We start from the raw sequence: 16,055 nt of genomic DNA, 5'->3' as shown, positions 1-16,055 counted from the left end.
GTGGAATGACTCTTCTCTATCAATGTTTTGAATGAACAGCATTTAACACTAGAAAGAGTTTACAGTGATATCCAACTAAGAGGTTTACTTACTGAGATAAAAAAAAGATTTACCACCATGCCAAACCATACACAGACTTCCCAAGATAGTACTTCAGCAAACTGTTTCTTATGGAAGGTGAAATCACAGAGAAACTAAAACCTTACTGCTAAAGGGGTTGTAATTTAAGTTAAATTTCTCATTAAAATGCTGGGCAACAAACACGGTTCTAGCTGGGCAACACAGTTCTAACAGTCATTGTTGGATAATATTTATCCTAGTAAACTCATCAAATAATAGTCATTGAAAAGGATTTGAACAGGGGGAAAGAAAGTAGTAGCTATTCCAGGCAGTGAAAATTACATCTCTGTACGGCCACAATACAAGAATCAAATCATGATGAAGGGCATAGTTGTATGCATATAGGGAGAGTCTTGATAGCTAGGGAGAAAAATTCTAATTTGATTGGACAGGCAGGAGAAAATCACTGTTAAATCCCATTATCTTAAAACTAATGTAATAAAAACAATGCTTAAGGTAGACCAGTCTTCTAGTGACATTCAATTTGTATTGAATAGGGAGTGAGTCAAGAAGGCTACTTTATTACTTGACTGATGGCTGGACTGAGATATTAGTGGACTAAAGTGGTAAGACATACTTGTTATATAAATCAATGAACAGATAAATTATGTTAATGTACAAATAGACAAGTTTGGGTCATTATCTATTCAAAGAGGATGAAGAGCCAGGTAGAATCAAATAGTTTTGTGATTTTACGGGCAGGGAGAATGTTGGTATCAGGAAAACTGGAAGGGGCATCTCTGCTGCTGCTGCTGCTAAGTCGCTTCAGTCATGTCCAACTCTGTGCGACCCCAGAGATGGCAGCCCACCAGGCTCCCCCATCCCTGGGATTCTCCAGGCAAGAAGACTGGAGTGGGTTGCCATTTCCTTCTCCAATGCATGAAAGTGAAAACTGAAAGTGAAGTCACTCAGTCGTGTCCGACTCCTAGTGACCCCATGGACTGCAGCCTGCCAGGCTCCTCCATCCATGGGATTTTCCAGGCAAGAGTACTGGAGTGGGGTGCCATTGCCTTCTTTGCAATTTATTCATTTACTGAAAAATTAAAATGTTAAGTAAAAATTTTAGGTATGGGGACTTCTCTAGTGGCTGAGCAGTTAAGAATCCATCTTGCAATTCAGGGGACATGGGTTCCATCCCTGGTTGGGGAACTAATATTCCACATGATTCAGAGCAACTAAGAACCCACATACAACTAGAGAACTGGTGTGTAGCAATGGAGATCTCATGTGCCACAGCTAAGACTGGAAGCAGGAAAATAAATAATTAAAAAAAAATTTTTAGATATGAAATTAGATTTTAGAGAATTTGCCTCTGTAGAACATATTTTCTTATCTATAAATATATAAAGTGATTTATATTAAATGTTATATCTTCTGATATAGTTTCCTCCAGGTAGAATTATTTTAAATTATATTGGCTTAGGTTATCATGAAATCCAGTTTAATGACAGCCAGCCCTAAAGCCAGTGGGACTGGATTAAAATTATCTTTTTTAAATGGTATTTTAAATGGAATTTATAAAAAAATCCCTGTGAATTTAACTATTATAATTCCCATTTTATAGATAAGAAAAAACATAAAGCAGATCTGAGAAGGATCAGCAGAGGAATGATAGATTTTAATGGGCTGAATTGACTTCAGCAATGCTTAAATCTAGCTAAATCTAATTTAGCCACAAAGATTGATGAGGGCAGCAACAAAACAATGTAAGACAGCATATAAGATAAGCCCAAAGTAAATAATAATAGACTATGGAAATACCCTATGTGGCTCAGATGGTAAAGCATCTGCCTGCAGTGCAGGAGACCCAGGTTCAATCCCTGGGTCGGGAGATCCCCTGGAAAAGGGAGTGGCTACCGGCTCCAATATTCTTGGCTAGAGAACTCCATAGACAGAGGAGCTACAGTCCATGGGGTCAGAGAGTCAAACATAAGTGAGTGACTAACACTTTTTTTTTTTCATTCTGCACAGTAACTTTAAAAATCAAGTATGTTTGACTCTTAAATTAATATCTAGAGATAAGATTAAGAGTTTTTTTCAAAAATATGTTTTGTATACTGAGAACATGGAATGTAATTTCTACCACAAGCAACAACCTGGTACTGAAAACAAAATAGATACAACATTTATTTATTTACTAAATGGTTAGAAATAAAATGAAAGAGAGACCTCTGAATTCAAAGATTCCTGTTCATACCTAAGAATACCGAGAGATACTACATCGTTATGAAACAGTAATTCTTACCATTAATAACTGGTGTGTAAACAACAATCCCAACCAAGTTTGGATCAGATACAGTTGTGTCCAGAATAAGGCCTCCAATGCTGAAAGATATAAAATCATGTAATTTAGGGAAGAGGAAAGGAAATGGACTAATTTGAAATTGTTTTTTTATATATAAACACTTCTAGTTTTAAAAATAAATATTTAGCTATTTTAAAAACTGAATAAAAAGAAAAGATATTAACAGTAAAAATCAATGTCAAAAGTAAAATGTTGATAATAAAACATGGCATAAGATGTAGCCCCACATTTCAGGGCTCTCCTTCTGGTCTGTGTATTTACATATGCTATTTGTAAAAAGAAAAAAAAAAACATACTTTCAGTGCACTAAAACGTCTGGAAGAGCATAGAAGAAATTACTAACAATGTCTATCCCTAGGGCTGAGACTGACAGGAGACTCACGGTTACTTAATATCCTTCTTTGCTTATTCGTTTTTTTTAAAATCATGTGCATTTTATTATCTTTATAATTTAAAATTTTTTAAAGAGTATTTTTTTACATTTGAAGTAAGCAAGCCACTAAGGGATGACTTTTATTCTGTTCACATTAGATATAGTACATGACAGCATCTTATCATTGCTAAGTTAAAGTAATGAGGTGTAGCCAGAGGAGGAGCTGACCTGGAGAACAGAGGTCCAGAAAAGTAACATACTTTTTTCTTTTTATATAGTGGCAAGACATACTATCAACATCTCAATGGAGCTTGGAGATTTTTTTTGTTGTTTCCAAGACCATTATCAATTGGTTAACTTCAGTCTGTTAGTCTACCTAGTATTATATAAAACAGTGTTGGTCCCAATATTTCATGGGATCCTGTTGTTTAAATCCACATTACAGAAAAATGAACTATATGTTGTCATGGAACAGGGTTGATGGTCAAAGTATCAGATCCAATGTACTTACCACTACCAGATAATACTAGGAAATTATTTTTTAAAATTTATTATTAAATCTTTATTATTTTAGTTCTTGAATAATTGAAAGGCTTAATATGCTTATTCTTCTAGGAGTTCCCATAAAACGGTATACTATAAAGTCTAAAAATAGTTATCCTTAGAAATATTTTACTATTTTATGCCCTAATTAAAAAAAATACATATTTCCTAGAATAAAGTAGTTAAGTGTCAAAGAATAAATCTCCCTGCCAAAACACATAGATAATGCTGTGCAGAAAAAAGGAACACTTGCTAAAATACATTTTTAAATAGTTGTATTACCCAGGCAATAAAACTTATAGAAAAGATAGAAAATACAAACAAAAAGAATAAAATAAAAATCAACCATAGTTACATCATTCAGAGTTATACTGTTACCATGTTGATATACAGACTTCGAAACATTTTTAAACATGTATATTTTTAAAAAATGAAAACTCAAATTGTAAAAGTGCTTCTGCTGCTACTGCTAGGTCACTTCAGTCGTGTCTGACTCTGTGTGACTCCATAGAAGGCAGCCCACCAGGCTCCCCCGTCCCTGGGATTCTCCAGGCAAGAACACTGGAGTGGGTTGCCATTTCCCTCTCCAATGCAGGAAAGTGAAAAGTGAAAGTGCAGTCACTCAGTTGTGTCTGACTCTTTGCGACCCCATGGACTGCAGCCTATCAGGCTCCTCCGTCCATGGGATTTTCCAGGCAAGACTGCTTCACTTTTATTAAATTGTATTTTTATCAAACAAACATATATGCATCATTTAAAAGGTGAAAGTACCACAGAGCATATAACATAGTCCCTAGCCCTAACCCCACGTCCTGCTCTCCACTAGCAATTCTTTGTAACTTCTTTAACTGTTTCTTCTGACATTTACTCCTCTATTTCTAAACGGTATGTTTATACTGCTATTCTTTGATTTTTAATTTCAGACATTTACCTAATGACGTCCAACAGCGGGATGAGCATTTAGTCTCTCTTTCTCTTCCCTCTCCGCTGAAGTCCCTTCTTAATTCCCTTCCTTGCCCTCTCCTGCCAATCTGGTGATAGCATTCCAACTTTTGGTGAAATATTTAGGTTTCACTTTATTAGAACAGTGAAATCATTATTCACAATTATTCTCCTTCTCTTTTTGTTATTAAAAATTCCACTGTGATGAATATTCTTACAATTCAATCATTTGCATATATCCATAAGTATATCTTTAAGTCCTGTCAGAGTCCTAGAAGTGGAGTAATCCAACAGTATGTACATTTCTAAGGTTTTCTGATATTTACTTGAGCAACTTACTGTTCAAAATAAGCAATGTCCTTGTCAGGTTAAAACTCACACAAATACAAAAACACCACTAGATTTCAATCATCAATCTCGTTAGGATTTGGTTGGGGAAAGGTATGAAACTGGTAGCACAGGAGGTTCTATGCATCTACTGATTTCAATAATCCTTGTCACTTATATCTCAATCACCTGGGATAATAAAGAGTTGGCTACACAAAATGACAGACCTGAGAAATAAAAATAGGCAATTGGTTTGCTTTAATATATACACAGATATATGCATATATAATAACCCACAAACACACACACTTTAATACTAACCTACTTATAACCATAGCAGTTATGACAGGCTCCCAGCCTGAGTGGAGAACTGTCCTTGTGGCTGGATGTTTGGCAGCTATTATAATCCAGATAGGAGTTAGAGCCAAGAAAACGACACCAACTAATGGAGGAATGTAGTAGTATGTCTCTAAAATTAAAAAAGACAACATTTCAATCTCTCTTCTAACCATGTAGCACATGTAAATATTAAAAGTTTACCAGAAGATATATTATCAAACATACTCATGCTATATATATATACTTTATATAAATTTCAAGCAAACTGAAAACTATAGATAAGGTAAAAATGTTACATAACGTAACTGAAAACTAATATATTAATTCAACATTTATTGAAATAGATATGTGACCTAGAAGTGAACAAGAAGAAAAACAACAGTTAAAGACTTACTTGGCTCCTACCATTTACCAAAGTACTGTGCTAAAAGTTTTGTGTTTGTTATCTCACTTAATTTGCCCTTAAACGTATGAGGTAGAAACTCATTCCTACCTTATAAAGAAACTGAGGCTTAGGAGTTTAAGAGGACATGCGTGTGTGCATGCTCAGTTGCTTAGTCATGTCCAGCTCTTTTCAACTGCATAGACTGCGTAGCCCACCAGGCTCCTCAGTCCATGGAATTTCCCAGGCAAGAATACTGGCGTGGGTTACCATTCCCTTCTCCAGGGGATCTTCCTGACCCAGGGATTGAACCCTCATCTCCTGCATCTCCTGTATTGGTAGGTGGATTCTTAACCAATGAGCCACCTGGGAAGCCCCCAAGAAATAGCAAAAATTGGGAGAAAAGGACATTTGTTTGACACCAAAGTTAGCACTCTAATCTCCAAACTATGCAGACCAATAGGATATTGTTTTTACCCATCAGCAACTTATAGCATATGCATTCCATAGAACACTGGCCAATCAATTGATAACAGATATCCTCCCCATCCTGAAAAGTGTTACAAGCTCCAAAATAAAAATGAAATACTAGGTCTAATAAAGATAAACAGATTTCTTCACTGCAAAATTCGTCAGAACCTTCATTATGTCAAGACAGAATATAGTATACTATATTAACCACAGTTTGGCCAGATTTCCTCATTTCATATCTGGATGTTACAACTTAACTTGGACAAGAAATTTAACTTCTATACACTTCTATTTCCTTATCTATAAAATGGCAAAATTTATAACTATTTCATGAGGTTATTATGAGTCTTTAGAGAATTAACTCATGTAATTTAACTACAATAGTGCCCTGGCACATAGCTGACATTTACTGAACACTTACTATCAACATAATCATCATTGCCATTAACATACTTTTATTTGTGACATACTTAGGTAACAGACTACCATGATTTTTTTAATACCTCTCATGGTAGACTGTCTTACTTGATCACAATTATCCTCTCCTCATTCTTGTTATGCTTTCCTATAGAGTTCAGCAAAGCTTACTGACTTTGGCTTGGCTTGTCTTGCTTCATAGATGTGACGTATGCTATCTCTGAGCAAAATCTAAAATGTGTTTTCAGAAATCACTATAAGATTTACATATATATGGATAGATAATAAGCTGCTTTCAGGACACTGACGACTATTATTAGAGTTCTGTGATCCCTGAGACAGGGGAAAGAAATGAGATAAGCCCTACAATAGCCTGAAGCACTGTACTGTGAAGTAGTGAACTGTCGCTCAGTCATGTCTGACTCTTCTGCGACCCCATGGACTGTCACCTGCCAGGCTCCTCTGTCCACGGGATTTCCCAGGCAAGAATACCGGAGTGGGTTGCCATTTTCTTCTCCAAGGGATCTTCCTGACCCAGAGATTGAACCTACATTTCCTGCATTGCAGGTGGATTCTGTACTGTTGAGCCACTTTCTAACTAAAGACACATTTCAGACCACAGCTCAGAAAGAGAATTCTCTAGCTGAGTGGGTCTAAGGCAGCAGGAATTCACAGGGCAGAACACTGGAGAAGAGGAAGCTACTGGAGAAAGAGCTTGCACACTGAACACCAAGCCTTGCACGCATAGGGCGAACTCCACAAGGCTAGACTAAGAATAACGGGAGAGCTGTAAACTGAAAAATTCCCAGAGTTTACAAAGGGGTAGAAGTCATTTGAGATCTAACCCCTAGAGAAGAGAGCCTATTTGAACCCTGAAAACATTTAGTGAAGACCAGAGAAGGTCACTTCTTAGCAGTAGCACTAGTAGCACTAAAAAGGGAAGTCGCTCAGTCGTGTCCAACTCTTCGCGACCCCATGGGCTGCAGCCCACCAGGCTCCTCCGTCCATGGCATTTTCCAGGCAAGAGTACTGGAGTGGGCTGCCACTTCCTTCTCCAGGGGATCTTCCCAATCCAGGGGTCAAACCTAGGTCTCCCGCACTGCAGGCAGACGCTTTACCATCTGAGCCACCAGGGAAGCCCATTTGTTTATTTTTGTTCTTATTTCATCACACAATAGTGTAATGCCTATTATAAATCTATTCCAATGAAGCTTAAAGCCAAGCCTTGTAAGGCTCAAACTAATCCACAAATAGTTGCTGACAAGAATAAAGTCCATTAAAACTATAAGATGCTGATGAAAGAAATTGAAGGCAACATAAAACAGATGGAAAGATGCACTGTGTTCTTGGACTGGAAGAATCAATATTGTTAAAAGGACCATACTACCCAAGGCAATCTACAGATTCAAAGTAATCCCTATCAAATTACCAATAGCATTTTCCACAAAACTAGAACAAAAAATTTTATTTGTATGGAAACACAAAAGACCTCGAATAGCCAAAGCAATCCTGATAGCAGAACGAAGCTGAAAGAATCACATTCCCAGACTTCAGACTATACTACAATGTTACAGTAATCAAAAAAGTATGTTACTGGCACAAAAACAGACATATAGATCAATAGAACAGAATAGAAAGCCCAGAAATAAGCTCCGCATTTATGGCCAATTAATTTACAAGAAAGGAGGCAAGAATAAATAATGGAGAACAGTCTCTCCAATAAAGTGGTGCTTGGAAAACTGGACAGCTACATGTAAAAGAATGAAATTAGAACATTCTCTAACATCATGCACAAAAAAAAACTCAAAATGAATAAAGACCTAAATGTAAGACTGGATACCATAAAACTCCTAGAAGAAAACAGGCAGAACACTCTTTGACATATACTGCAGCAATATTTTTTTGGATCTGTCTCCCAGAGTAATGAAATAAAAACAAAAATAAACAAATGGGCCCTATTTTAAACTTAAAAGCTTTTACACAACAAAGGAAATCATAAAGAAAATGAAAAGACAATCCTCAGAATAGAAGAAAATATTTGAAACTGATGCAACTGACAAGGGATTAATTTCTAAAATATACAAACAGCTCATACAGCTTAATATCCAAAACACACACAATGTAATCAAAAAATGGACAAAAGACCTAATAGACATTTCTTCAAAGAGATGACATACAGATGCTGCTGCTGCTAAGTCACTTCAGTCGTGTCTGACTCTGTGAGACCCCATGGACCGCAGCCCACCAGGCTCCTCTGTCCATGGGATTCTCCAGGCAAGAGTGCTGGAGTGGGTTGCCATTTCCTTCTCCCATACACATACTGCTGTGCATAAAACAGGAAAACAACAAAGACCTACTATATAGCACAGGGAACTATATTCAGCATCTTGTAATAACCTCTAATGGAGAAGAATCTGGAAAAGAACATGTGTATACATATATATGTATGACTGAATTGCTTTGCTGTACACTTAAAACTAACATAACATTGTAAATTAACTACAGTTTTTTTAAAGCAAAAAAAAAAAGAACAAAGTCTAACACTTGGTAGGAGAAAAGTCAAGCACTTAACATTACATTAATAATGTCTAACATCCAACCAAAGATTATTTTTAAGAGTTTGAAATTATATTTGGTTACATTTACAAACTTAGTTAAATACCCTGAGATATTCTACTTAGGCATTTCATTTATTTCACAAAAGATTCCTAGTACTTAAAGTAATCTTGCTAAATCGAACAAATGTATAAATATGCTGAGTCTTATGTTTTCATAAATATTCATACAATGTATATAAACTTGGTAAGATTCCTATTTGACAATTATAAGGATAAATTAATAACATACATTTTAAAATGGAATCAAAAGACTGACATGTTACTGTAATGGCTTAAGAAACAAGTATATTTAAAAATAAGTACTGCTTTGTTAGCATAAAATCATTCATACCATAATTTTGATTCTCAAATATTTTTAAACTGAGTTCTAAATCTCCTTAGGGTTAAAAGTTTGCCTACCCATTCTTGAAACAGTTGCATCATCTCAAGACATTCTTGGTAATATCATTCTAGCTGATAAAGCTTTTATTATTATCAGAGATTTTAGCTAAGACATTCCTGGATTTTTCTCAAGGATTCTAATGCTTATTTTATATAGTAGAGATTTCATAATTAAAGACAGAGTTGATCTCATGGTCTTTGTAGCCTACCAACCCTTTTCTGGCATTCTTCAACTGTTATTCATGCTCTTATCTTGGATTAAATCTTATATTTTATCATCTTCTTAAGATATTTAAAGATCTCCTCACCTATGATTAAGTGTTTGAATTAGAAATTCATTTTTTTCCAATCAGGTAGGAACAATTGAGAGAAGGCAATGGCATCCCACTCCAGTAGTCTTGCCTGGAAAATCCCATGGATGGAGGAGCCTGGTGGACTGCAATCCATGGGGTCGCTAAGAGTCGGACACGACTGAGCGACTTCCCTTTCACTTTTCACTTTCATGCATCGGAGAAGGAAATGGCAACCCACTCCAGTGTTCTTGCCTGGAGAGTTCCAGGGATGGGGAAGGCTGGTGGGCTGCCGTCTCTGGGGTCGCACAGAGTCAGACACGACTGAAGTGACTTAGCAGTAGCAGTAGGAACAATTACTATAAATATTAAAATAAAGCCCAAACAAATTTTATACCCATGGTTTTAGCTGGATTTGCCATCACATCTTCAAAATAATTATGCTAACAAAATTTATTAAATATTAAATATTTTCTTTCACTTGAAAGGATATGACTAATGCTACATATAGAGCAATTTTCTCCATAGTTTTTTAAAAGATGAAAAACCTTTATTGGATGCATTCCCAGTTCTCCTTGCTAAGCCATTAGAAGAGATAAATAACATTCAAATTAAGAAGCATTGTTACTTCCTAAAACAACTAAGGTTGCCAACAATCTCTTTATAGACTTAAACAGAAAACTAAAAGCATTAAAACCCACTAACTACAAATGAAAAGAACTATCCAGCTAGGTCAGATCATCTTCATATTTCATTTTCAGGTCAAGAGAGGAGCACCATGCCAGGCTTTCAATTTATTCTCAATAACAGATCTCTGGAAGGACATCTGAAGTTGAAAAAAACACTCACCATCCTAACCCCAAAATCACTGCCCTGAATTTTCAAAGAGGGGAAATAATTTTTCAGGAAAGAAATAAAAAATGAGTGAGCAGTTTCTCAAAAAGTTAAAGACCTATCATATGACCTAGAACTTCCACTCCTAGGTATATATCAATAGAACAGCAAACATATGTTCACACAAAAATGTGTACAACAATGTTCAAAGTAGCATTATTCATAATAGCCAAAACGTGGATGCAACCCAAATGTTCATCTAATGGTAAATGGATAAACAAAATGTGATATATCCATACAATGGAGTATTATTCAGCCATATTACTAGTCCATATAATGAAATATTATCTAGTACTATTTGGTATTCAGTACTGCTTCATGATAAAGCATGAACCTTAGAAACATACTAACAGAAGGAAATAGAATATAAAAGGTCACATATTGTATGATTCCATTTTTCGAAATGTCTAGAATAGGCAAATCCATAGAGACTAAAACTATATTAGTGGTTGCCAGTGCTGGGGGGCGGGTGGGGTGGAATAGGAAGTGACTGCTAAAGGTATTTTTGGGGGGAGGGTGATGAAAATGTTCCAGAATGAGATAATAGGTTTCATAATCTTATAAATATGACAAAAACTACTGAACTGTATACTTTTAAAGATGAATTGTATGACATGATTGAATTATATCTCAAGTTTTTAAAATTCCAACAATGAAAAAAAAAAAGGTGAAGGCTATATTCTTTAAAAATGTCAATGTTATAAAAGACAAAGAACATACACATAGTCATAGAGGAAGATTGACAGAATAAAAGATAAAGTAACATAGCTAAAGTAGTCCAAATTGCTATAATTCCACTTAACTGTCACAGATAACTGCCATCTTTTTTTTTCTGGCCATGTCACATGATATGTGGGATCTTAGTTCCCCAACCAGGGATCAAACCCGTGCCCCTACAGTGGAAGCTCAGAGTCTCAACCATTGCACCATCAAGGAAGCCCCAAAATTGCCATCTTTTTTTTCACAGCTTTACTGTTTCTAGAGATTAGCATGTGGACGTCTTTGAGTACAATCATTATTCAGCCTACCACAGTACCCATTTATGATATACCCAGAAATGAAGGCAAAATATTATTTTTGAGCAGGATCATTTAGATGTATTTGATTTTGAAAGCTAGACACTTTTAGATTTTGATATTAATGCAGAAGTTCCTGTTTGGCTTTTAATCAGTTTCTCTTGCTGCTTGTGTCATTAGTGAAGTCGTTAAGTCGTGTCTGACTCTTTGCGACCCCATAGACTGTAGCCTACCAGGCTCCTCTGTCCATGGGATTTTCCAGGCAATAGTACTGGAGTGGATTGCCATGTCCTTCTCCAGGGGATCTTCCCAACCCAGGGCTCGAACCTCCGTCTCCCGCACTGTAGGACTTAACCGTCTCAGCCACCAGTAATTCTTAATATTATGACATTTGTAAAACACCAAATAAATCCGGATGTCATAATATTAAAGAATTATTTTTAGAAACAGTAAATGTTACCACATAAGGCAAAGGGGGCTTTGCAGATGTGACTAAATCAAGCATTTTGAAATAGAGAGCCCTAATGTAATCACAGGTGTCCTTTGAGGCAGGAAGCAGAGAGGAATTTGACTGCAGAAGACACAATGTGACCACAGAAGCAGAGATCAGTAACATGGCTGCAAGCCAAGGAATGCTAGTAGCTACCAGAAGATGGAATATTTAAGGGACAGATTTCCCTTTGAAACTTTCAGAAGGAACAAGCCCTGCTGATGCCTTGATTTTAGCCCTGAAAAACAAGTATCTTGAACTTTGGCCTCCAGAGTGGTAAGAAAATTAATTTCTATTGTTTTACGCCACTGCTGCTGCTGCTAAGTCGCTTCAGTCGTGTCCGACTCTGTACGACCCCATAGATGGTAGCCCACCAGGCTCCCCCGTCCCTGGGATTCTCCAGGCAAGAACACTGGAGTGGGTTGCCATTTCCTTCTCCAATGCATGAAAGTGAAAACTGAAAGTGAAATTGCTCAGTCATGTCTGACTCTTAGCGACCCCATGGACTGCAGTCCACCAGGCTCCGCCATCCATGGGATTTTCCAGCAAGAGTACTGGAGTGGGGTGCCATTGCCTTCTCCATTTTAAGCCACAGGTTGTGGTAATTTGTTACAGCAACAATGGAACTGAACACAGGCCTATAGAAAAAATGTGAAAATTTAAGCCTAAAAAGTATCTGTATACATTAATACTGATCCCATGATAAACTACAGAAAGGTAATGATTAACATAGCTAAAGTAGTCCAAATTGCTATAATTCCACTTAACTGTCACACATAACTGCCACCTTTTTTTTTTTTTTCTGGCCATGTCACATGACATGTGGGATCTTAGTTCCCCAACCAGGGATAAAACCCGTGCCCCCTACAATGGAAGTTCAGAGTCTCAACCATTGCACCACCAAGGAAGCCCCAAAATTGCCATCTTTTTTATTCACAGCTTTCATCTTTTATTAGATTGTTGGTAGTGTTTGCTGGGAGAAATATCAATAACCTCGGATATGCAGATGACACCACCCTTATGGCAGAAAGTGAAGAAGAACTAAAGAGCCTCTTGATGAAAGTGAAAGAGGAGAGTGAAAAAGTTGGCTTAAAACTCAACATTCAGAAAACTAAGATCATGGCATCTGGTCCCATCACTTCATGGCAAATAGATGGGGAAACAGTGGAAACAGTGACAGACTTTATTTTCTTGGGCTCCAAAATCACTGCAGATGGTGACTGCAGCCATGAAATTAAAAGACACTTACTCCTTGGAAGAAAAGTTACGATCAACCTAGACAGCATTTTAAAAAGCAGAAACATAACTTTGCCAACAAAGGTCCGTCTAGTCAAAGCTATGGTTCTTCCAGCAGTCATGTATGGATGTGAGAGTTGGATTATAAGGAAAGCTGAGCACTGAAGAATTGATGCTTTTGAACTGTGGTGTTGGAGAAGACTCTTGAGAGTCCCTTGGACTGCAAGGAGATCCAACCATTTAATCCTAAAGGGAATCAGTCCTGAATATTCATTGGAAGGACTGATGCTGAAGCTGAAACTCCAATACATTGGCCACCTGATGTGAAGAATTGACTCATTTGAAAAGACCCTGATGCTGGGAAAGATTGAAGGCAGGAGGAGAAGGGGACAACTGAGGATTAGATGGTTGGATGGCATTACCGACTCAATGGACATGAGTTTGAGTAAACTCTTGGGAGTTGGTGATGGACAGGGATACCTGACGTGCTGCAGTCCATGGGGTCGCAAAGAGTTGGACATGACGGAGTGACTGAACTGAACTGGTGGTGTTTTGCAACTATTATTACATAGTTTCATTAATGAAGTGAAGTTAAAGTTACTCAGTCATGTCTGACTCTTTGCAACCCCATGGACAATACAGTCCATGGAATTCTCCAGGCCAAAATACCGAGTGGGTAGCCTTTCCCTTCTCCAGGGGATCTTTCCAACCCAGGGATCGAACCCAGGTCTCTTGCATTGCAGGCGAATTCCTTACCAGCAGAGCCACAAGGGAAGCCCAGTTTCATTAACAGCATTCCTTATTTTCACCCTAAATCCTTCCTAAATATGTAGTTGCTATGAATGAGATTTTTATATGTTAGCTGTTTGTGTGTGAACAACAAAGAAATGGGCATGAAAAGTTGGAAACGATTTTTAAAATGCCCTTTATAATAGTCATCAGAATTTTCTCACTAAACGGACCTTATAGGAGTCACTCTAAACTGGGGATGTTCAGGACTAAAGAACTCTGTATAAGAGTGACATGCACAATGATATTAGATTCTACTCACATCACCACATCAATGCAGTGATACTCTAGAATGTTTTGTAAATACATTACAGGTGGCCTCCCTGTTAGTCTCCACAGGACCCAAGTAACAACCTGAGGCTATTACTGTTCTTAGAGCTTATTTCTTCTTAAGCCATCTTTCTAAAGTTAAAATGAGCCAACATTTTGCTGCTCAGATCTTGCCTGAAAAGAGAAAAGCTGATAATTTTTCCAATCAGTATACACATTGTGCATACTAGAATTATATAACCACATAGTTATAAATAATTGAAAAAAAGAGGGTTTAAAATCCTTTAAAAATTATGCAGGCAACAATCATTGTGTACAGCTATTTCTGTTACTGGCCCAACTTTAGACCCTTTTAATAGCTTTTTAAAGGATGAAGTAACTTAGCACACAATAGCTTTTAAAGATTGCTACATATTTTTATACACACTGAAAGTGTTAGCCTCTCAATCATGTCCAACTCTGTGACCCCATGGATTATAGCCTGCCAGGCTCCTCTGTCCATGGGATTCTCCAGGCAAGAATACTGCAGTGGTTTGCCATCCCCTTCTCCAGGGGATCTTTCCAACCCAGGGATCAAATCCATGTTTCTTATATTTCCTGCACTGGCAGATAGGTTCTTTACACTAGTGCCATCTGGGAAGCCCCTGATATATATACTACCAGGTATAAAATAGATAGCTAGTGGGAAGCTGCTGTATAGCAGAGGGAGCTCAGCTCAGTGCTCTCTGATGACCTAGAGGAATGGGATGGGGGCTCAAGAGGGAGAGGATATATGTATGTTAGTTGCTCAGTCATGTCCAACTCTTTGCAACCCCATGGACTGTAGCCCGCCAGACTCCTCTGTCCATAGAATTCTCCAGGCAAAATACTGGTGTGCATAGCCATTCTCTTCTCTAGGAGATCTTCCCAACCCAGGGATTGAACCCGGGTCTCCTGCATTGCAGGCAGATTCTTTACCGTCTGAGTCAGGAGGGAAGACCAGCTATATATACATACAGATACATATAGCTGATCCACTTTGTTGTACAGCAGAAACTAACACAACTTTGTAAAGCAATTATATTCCAATAAAAAGGTTACTATATGTTTAAACATTACTGTATGAATGAATAAATGCCTGCAAGTCAAATCTAAGCATATCATAATCTAGAGCTTAGATTACACTGTAAACTGACTTTCTATTTCCTATTCTATTTTCATTTGAAATAGGTCTTTTCCAGCCACAGGTTGCCCTTTTTATTTTTCTATGGTGATACTAGATACTTTCTGCTAAGGCAGTATACCCTTCCAATAACTTCCTTATACTATGTCTTCTCTAAAAGGATCATTTTTTTTTTTCATTACAATCTATTCTGTTATTGGGTAGGTACTGTGGCAAAGTCATTTAGAGGGATATCTGTCCTCCGTTTTCCATATATACACCAATTCCTTAATAATTTCTACACACATTAACTGGATAGCTTTCAAAAAGAATAAAGCATGTGAAGAAGTGCTATTTATTTAACACTCATTATGTATACAGTATATGGGGTCTACGGAACAAATACATAAAATAAAGACAGTTTTGTCCTTCCTCTATACCTTTATAAGGGAAGGCACATTTACTTTAAAAGCTATAATGACTGGCCAAATGTAAAGAATGTCTTAAGAGAAATGTCAATAACATGCTATAGGAATTCAGGGGAGAAAAAGTTTACCTAAGATTAGGGAAATGTATTAATTTAGTACTGCAAAATGACGATCCTGATTGACCTTCAGGGAGAGGAGGGGGATAACATAAGAAAGAAAAGACAAAAAACACCAGCATGTATGAGAATCAGTAAATGTTGGAGTTTGGCTGGAATTTAAGAAA

General features: G+C 37.1%; 1 protein-coding gene across 14 annotated transcripts in view; it reads right to left on the bottom strand.

The window, feature by feature from the left end:
* SLC41A2 (solute carrier family 41 member 2) overlaps positions 1–16,055 on the bottom strand; it is a 149,200-nt gene that overhangs the window by 41,770 nt on the left and 91,375 nt on the right. For all 14 annotated transcript variants that reach the window (XM_044941408.2, XM_044941406.2, XM_044941410.2 and 11 more), the window contains 2 exons: positions 4,932–5,079; positions 2,366–2,445 (listed from right to left, as the gene is read on the bottom strand). In XM_044941408.2, the coding sequence (XP_044797343.1) occupies positions 2,366–2,445; positions 4,932–5,079 (228 nt within the window). The remainder of the gene's footprint in view (positions 1–2,365; positions 2,446–4,931; positions 5,080–16,055) is intronic.

This window comes from Bubalus bubalis, chromosome 4 (assembly GCF_019923935.1).
Source record: "Bubalus bubalis isolate 160015118507 breed Murrah chromosome 4, NDDB_SH_1, whole genome shotgun sequence".
Taxonomy (NCBI): domain Eukaryota; kingdom Metazoa; phylum Chordata; class Mammalia; order Artiodactyla; family Bovidae; genus Bubalus; species Bubalus bubalis.
This window is presented reverse-complemented; position numbering and strand designations above follow the sequence as displayed.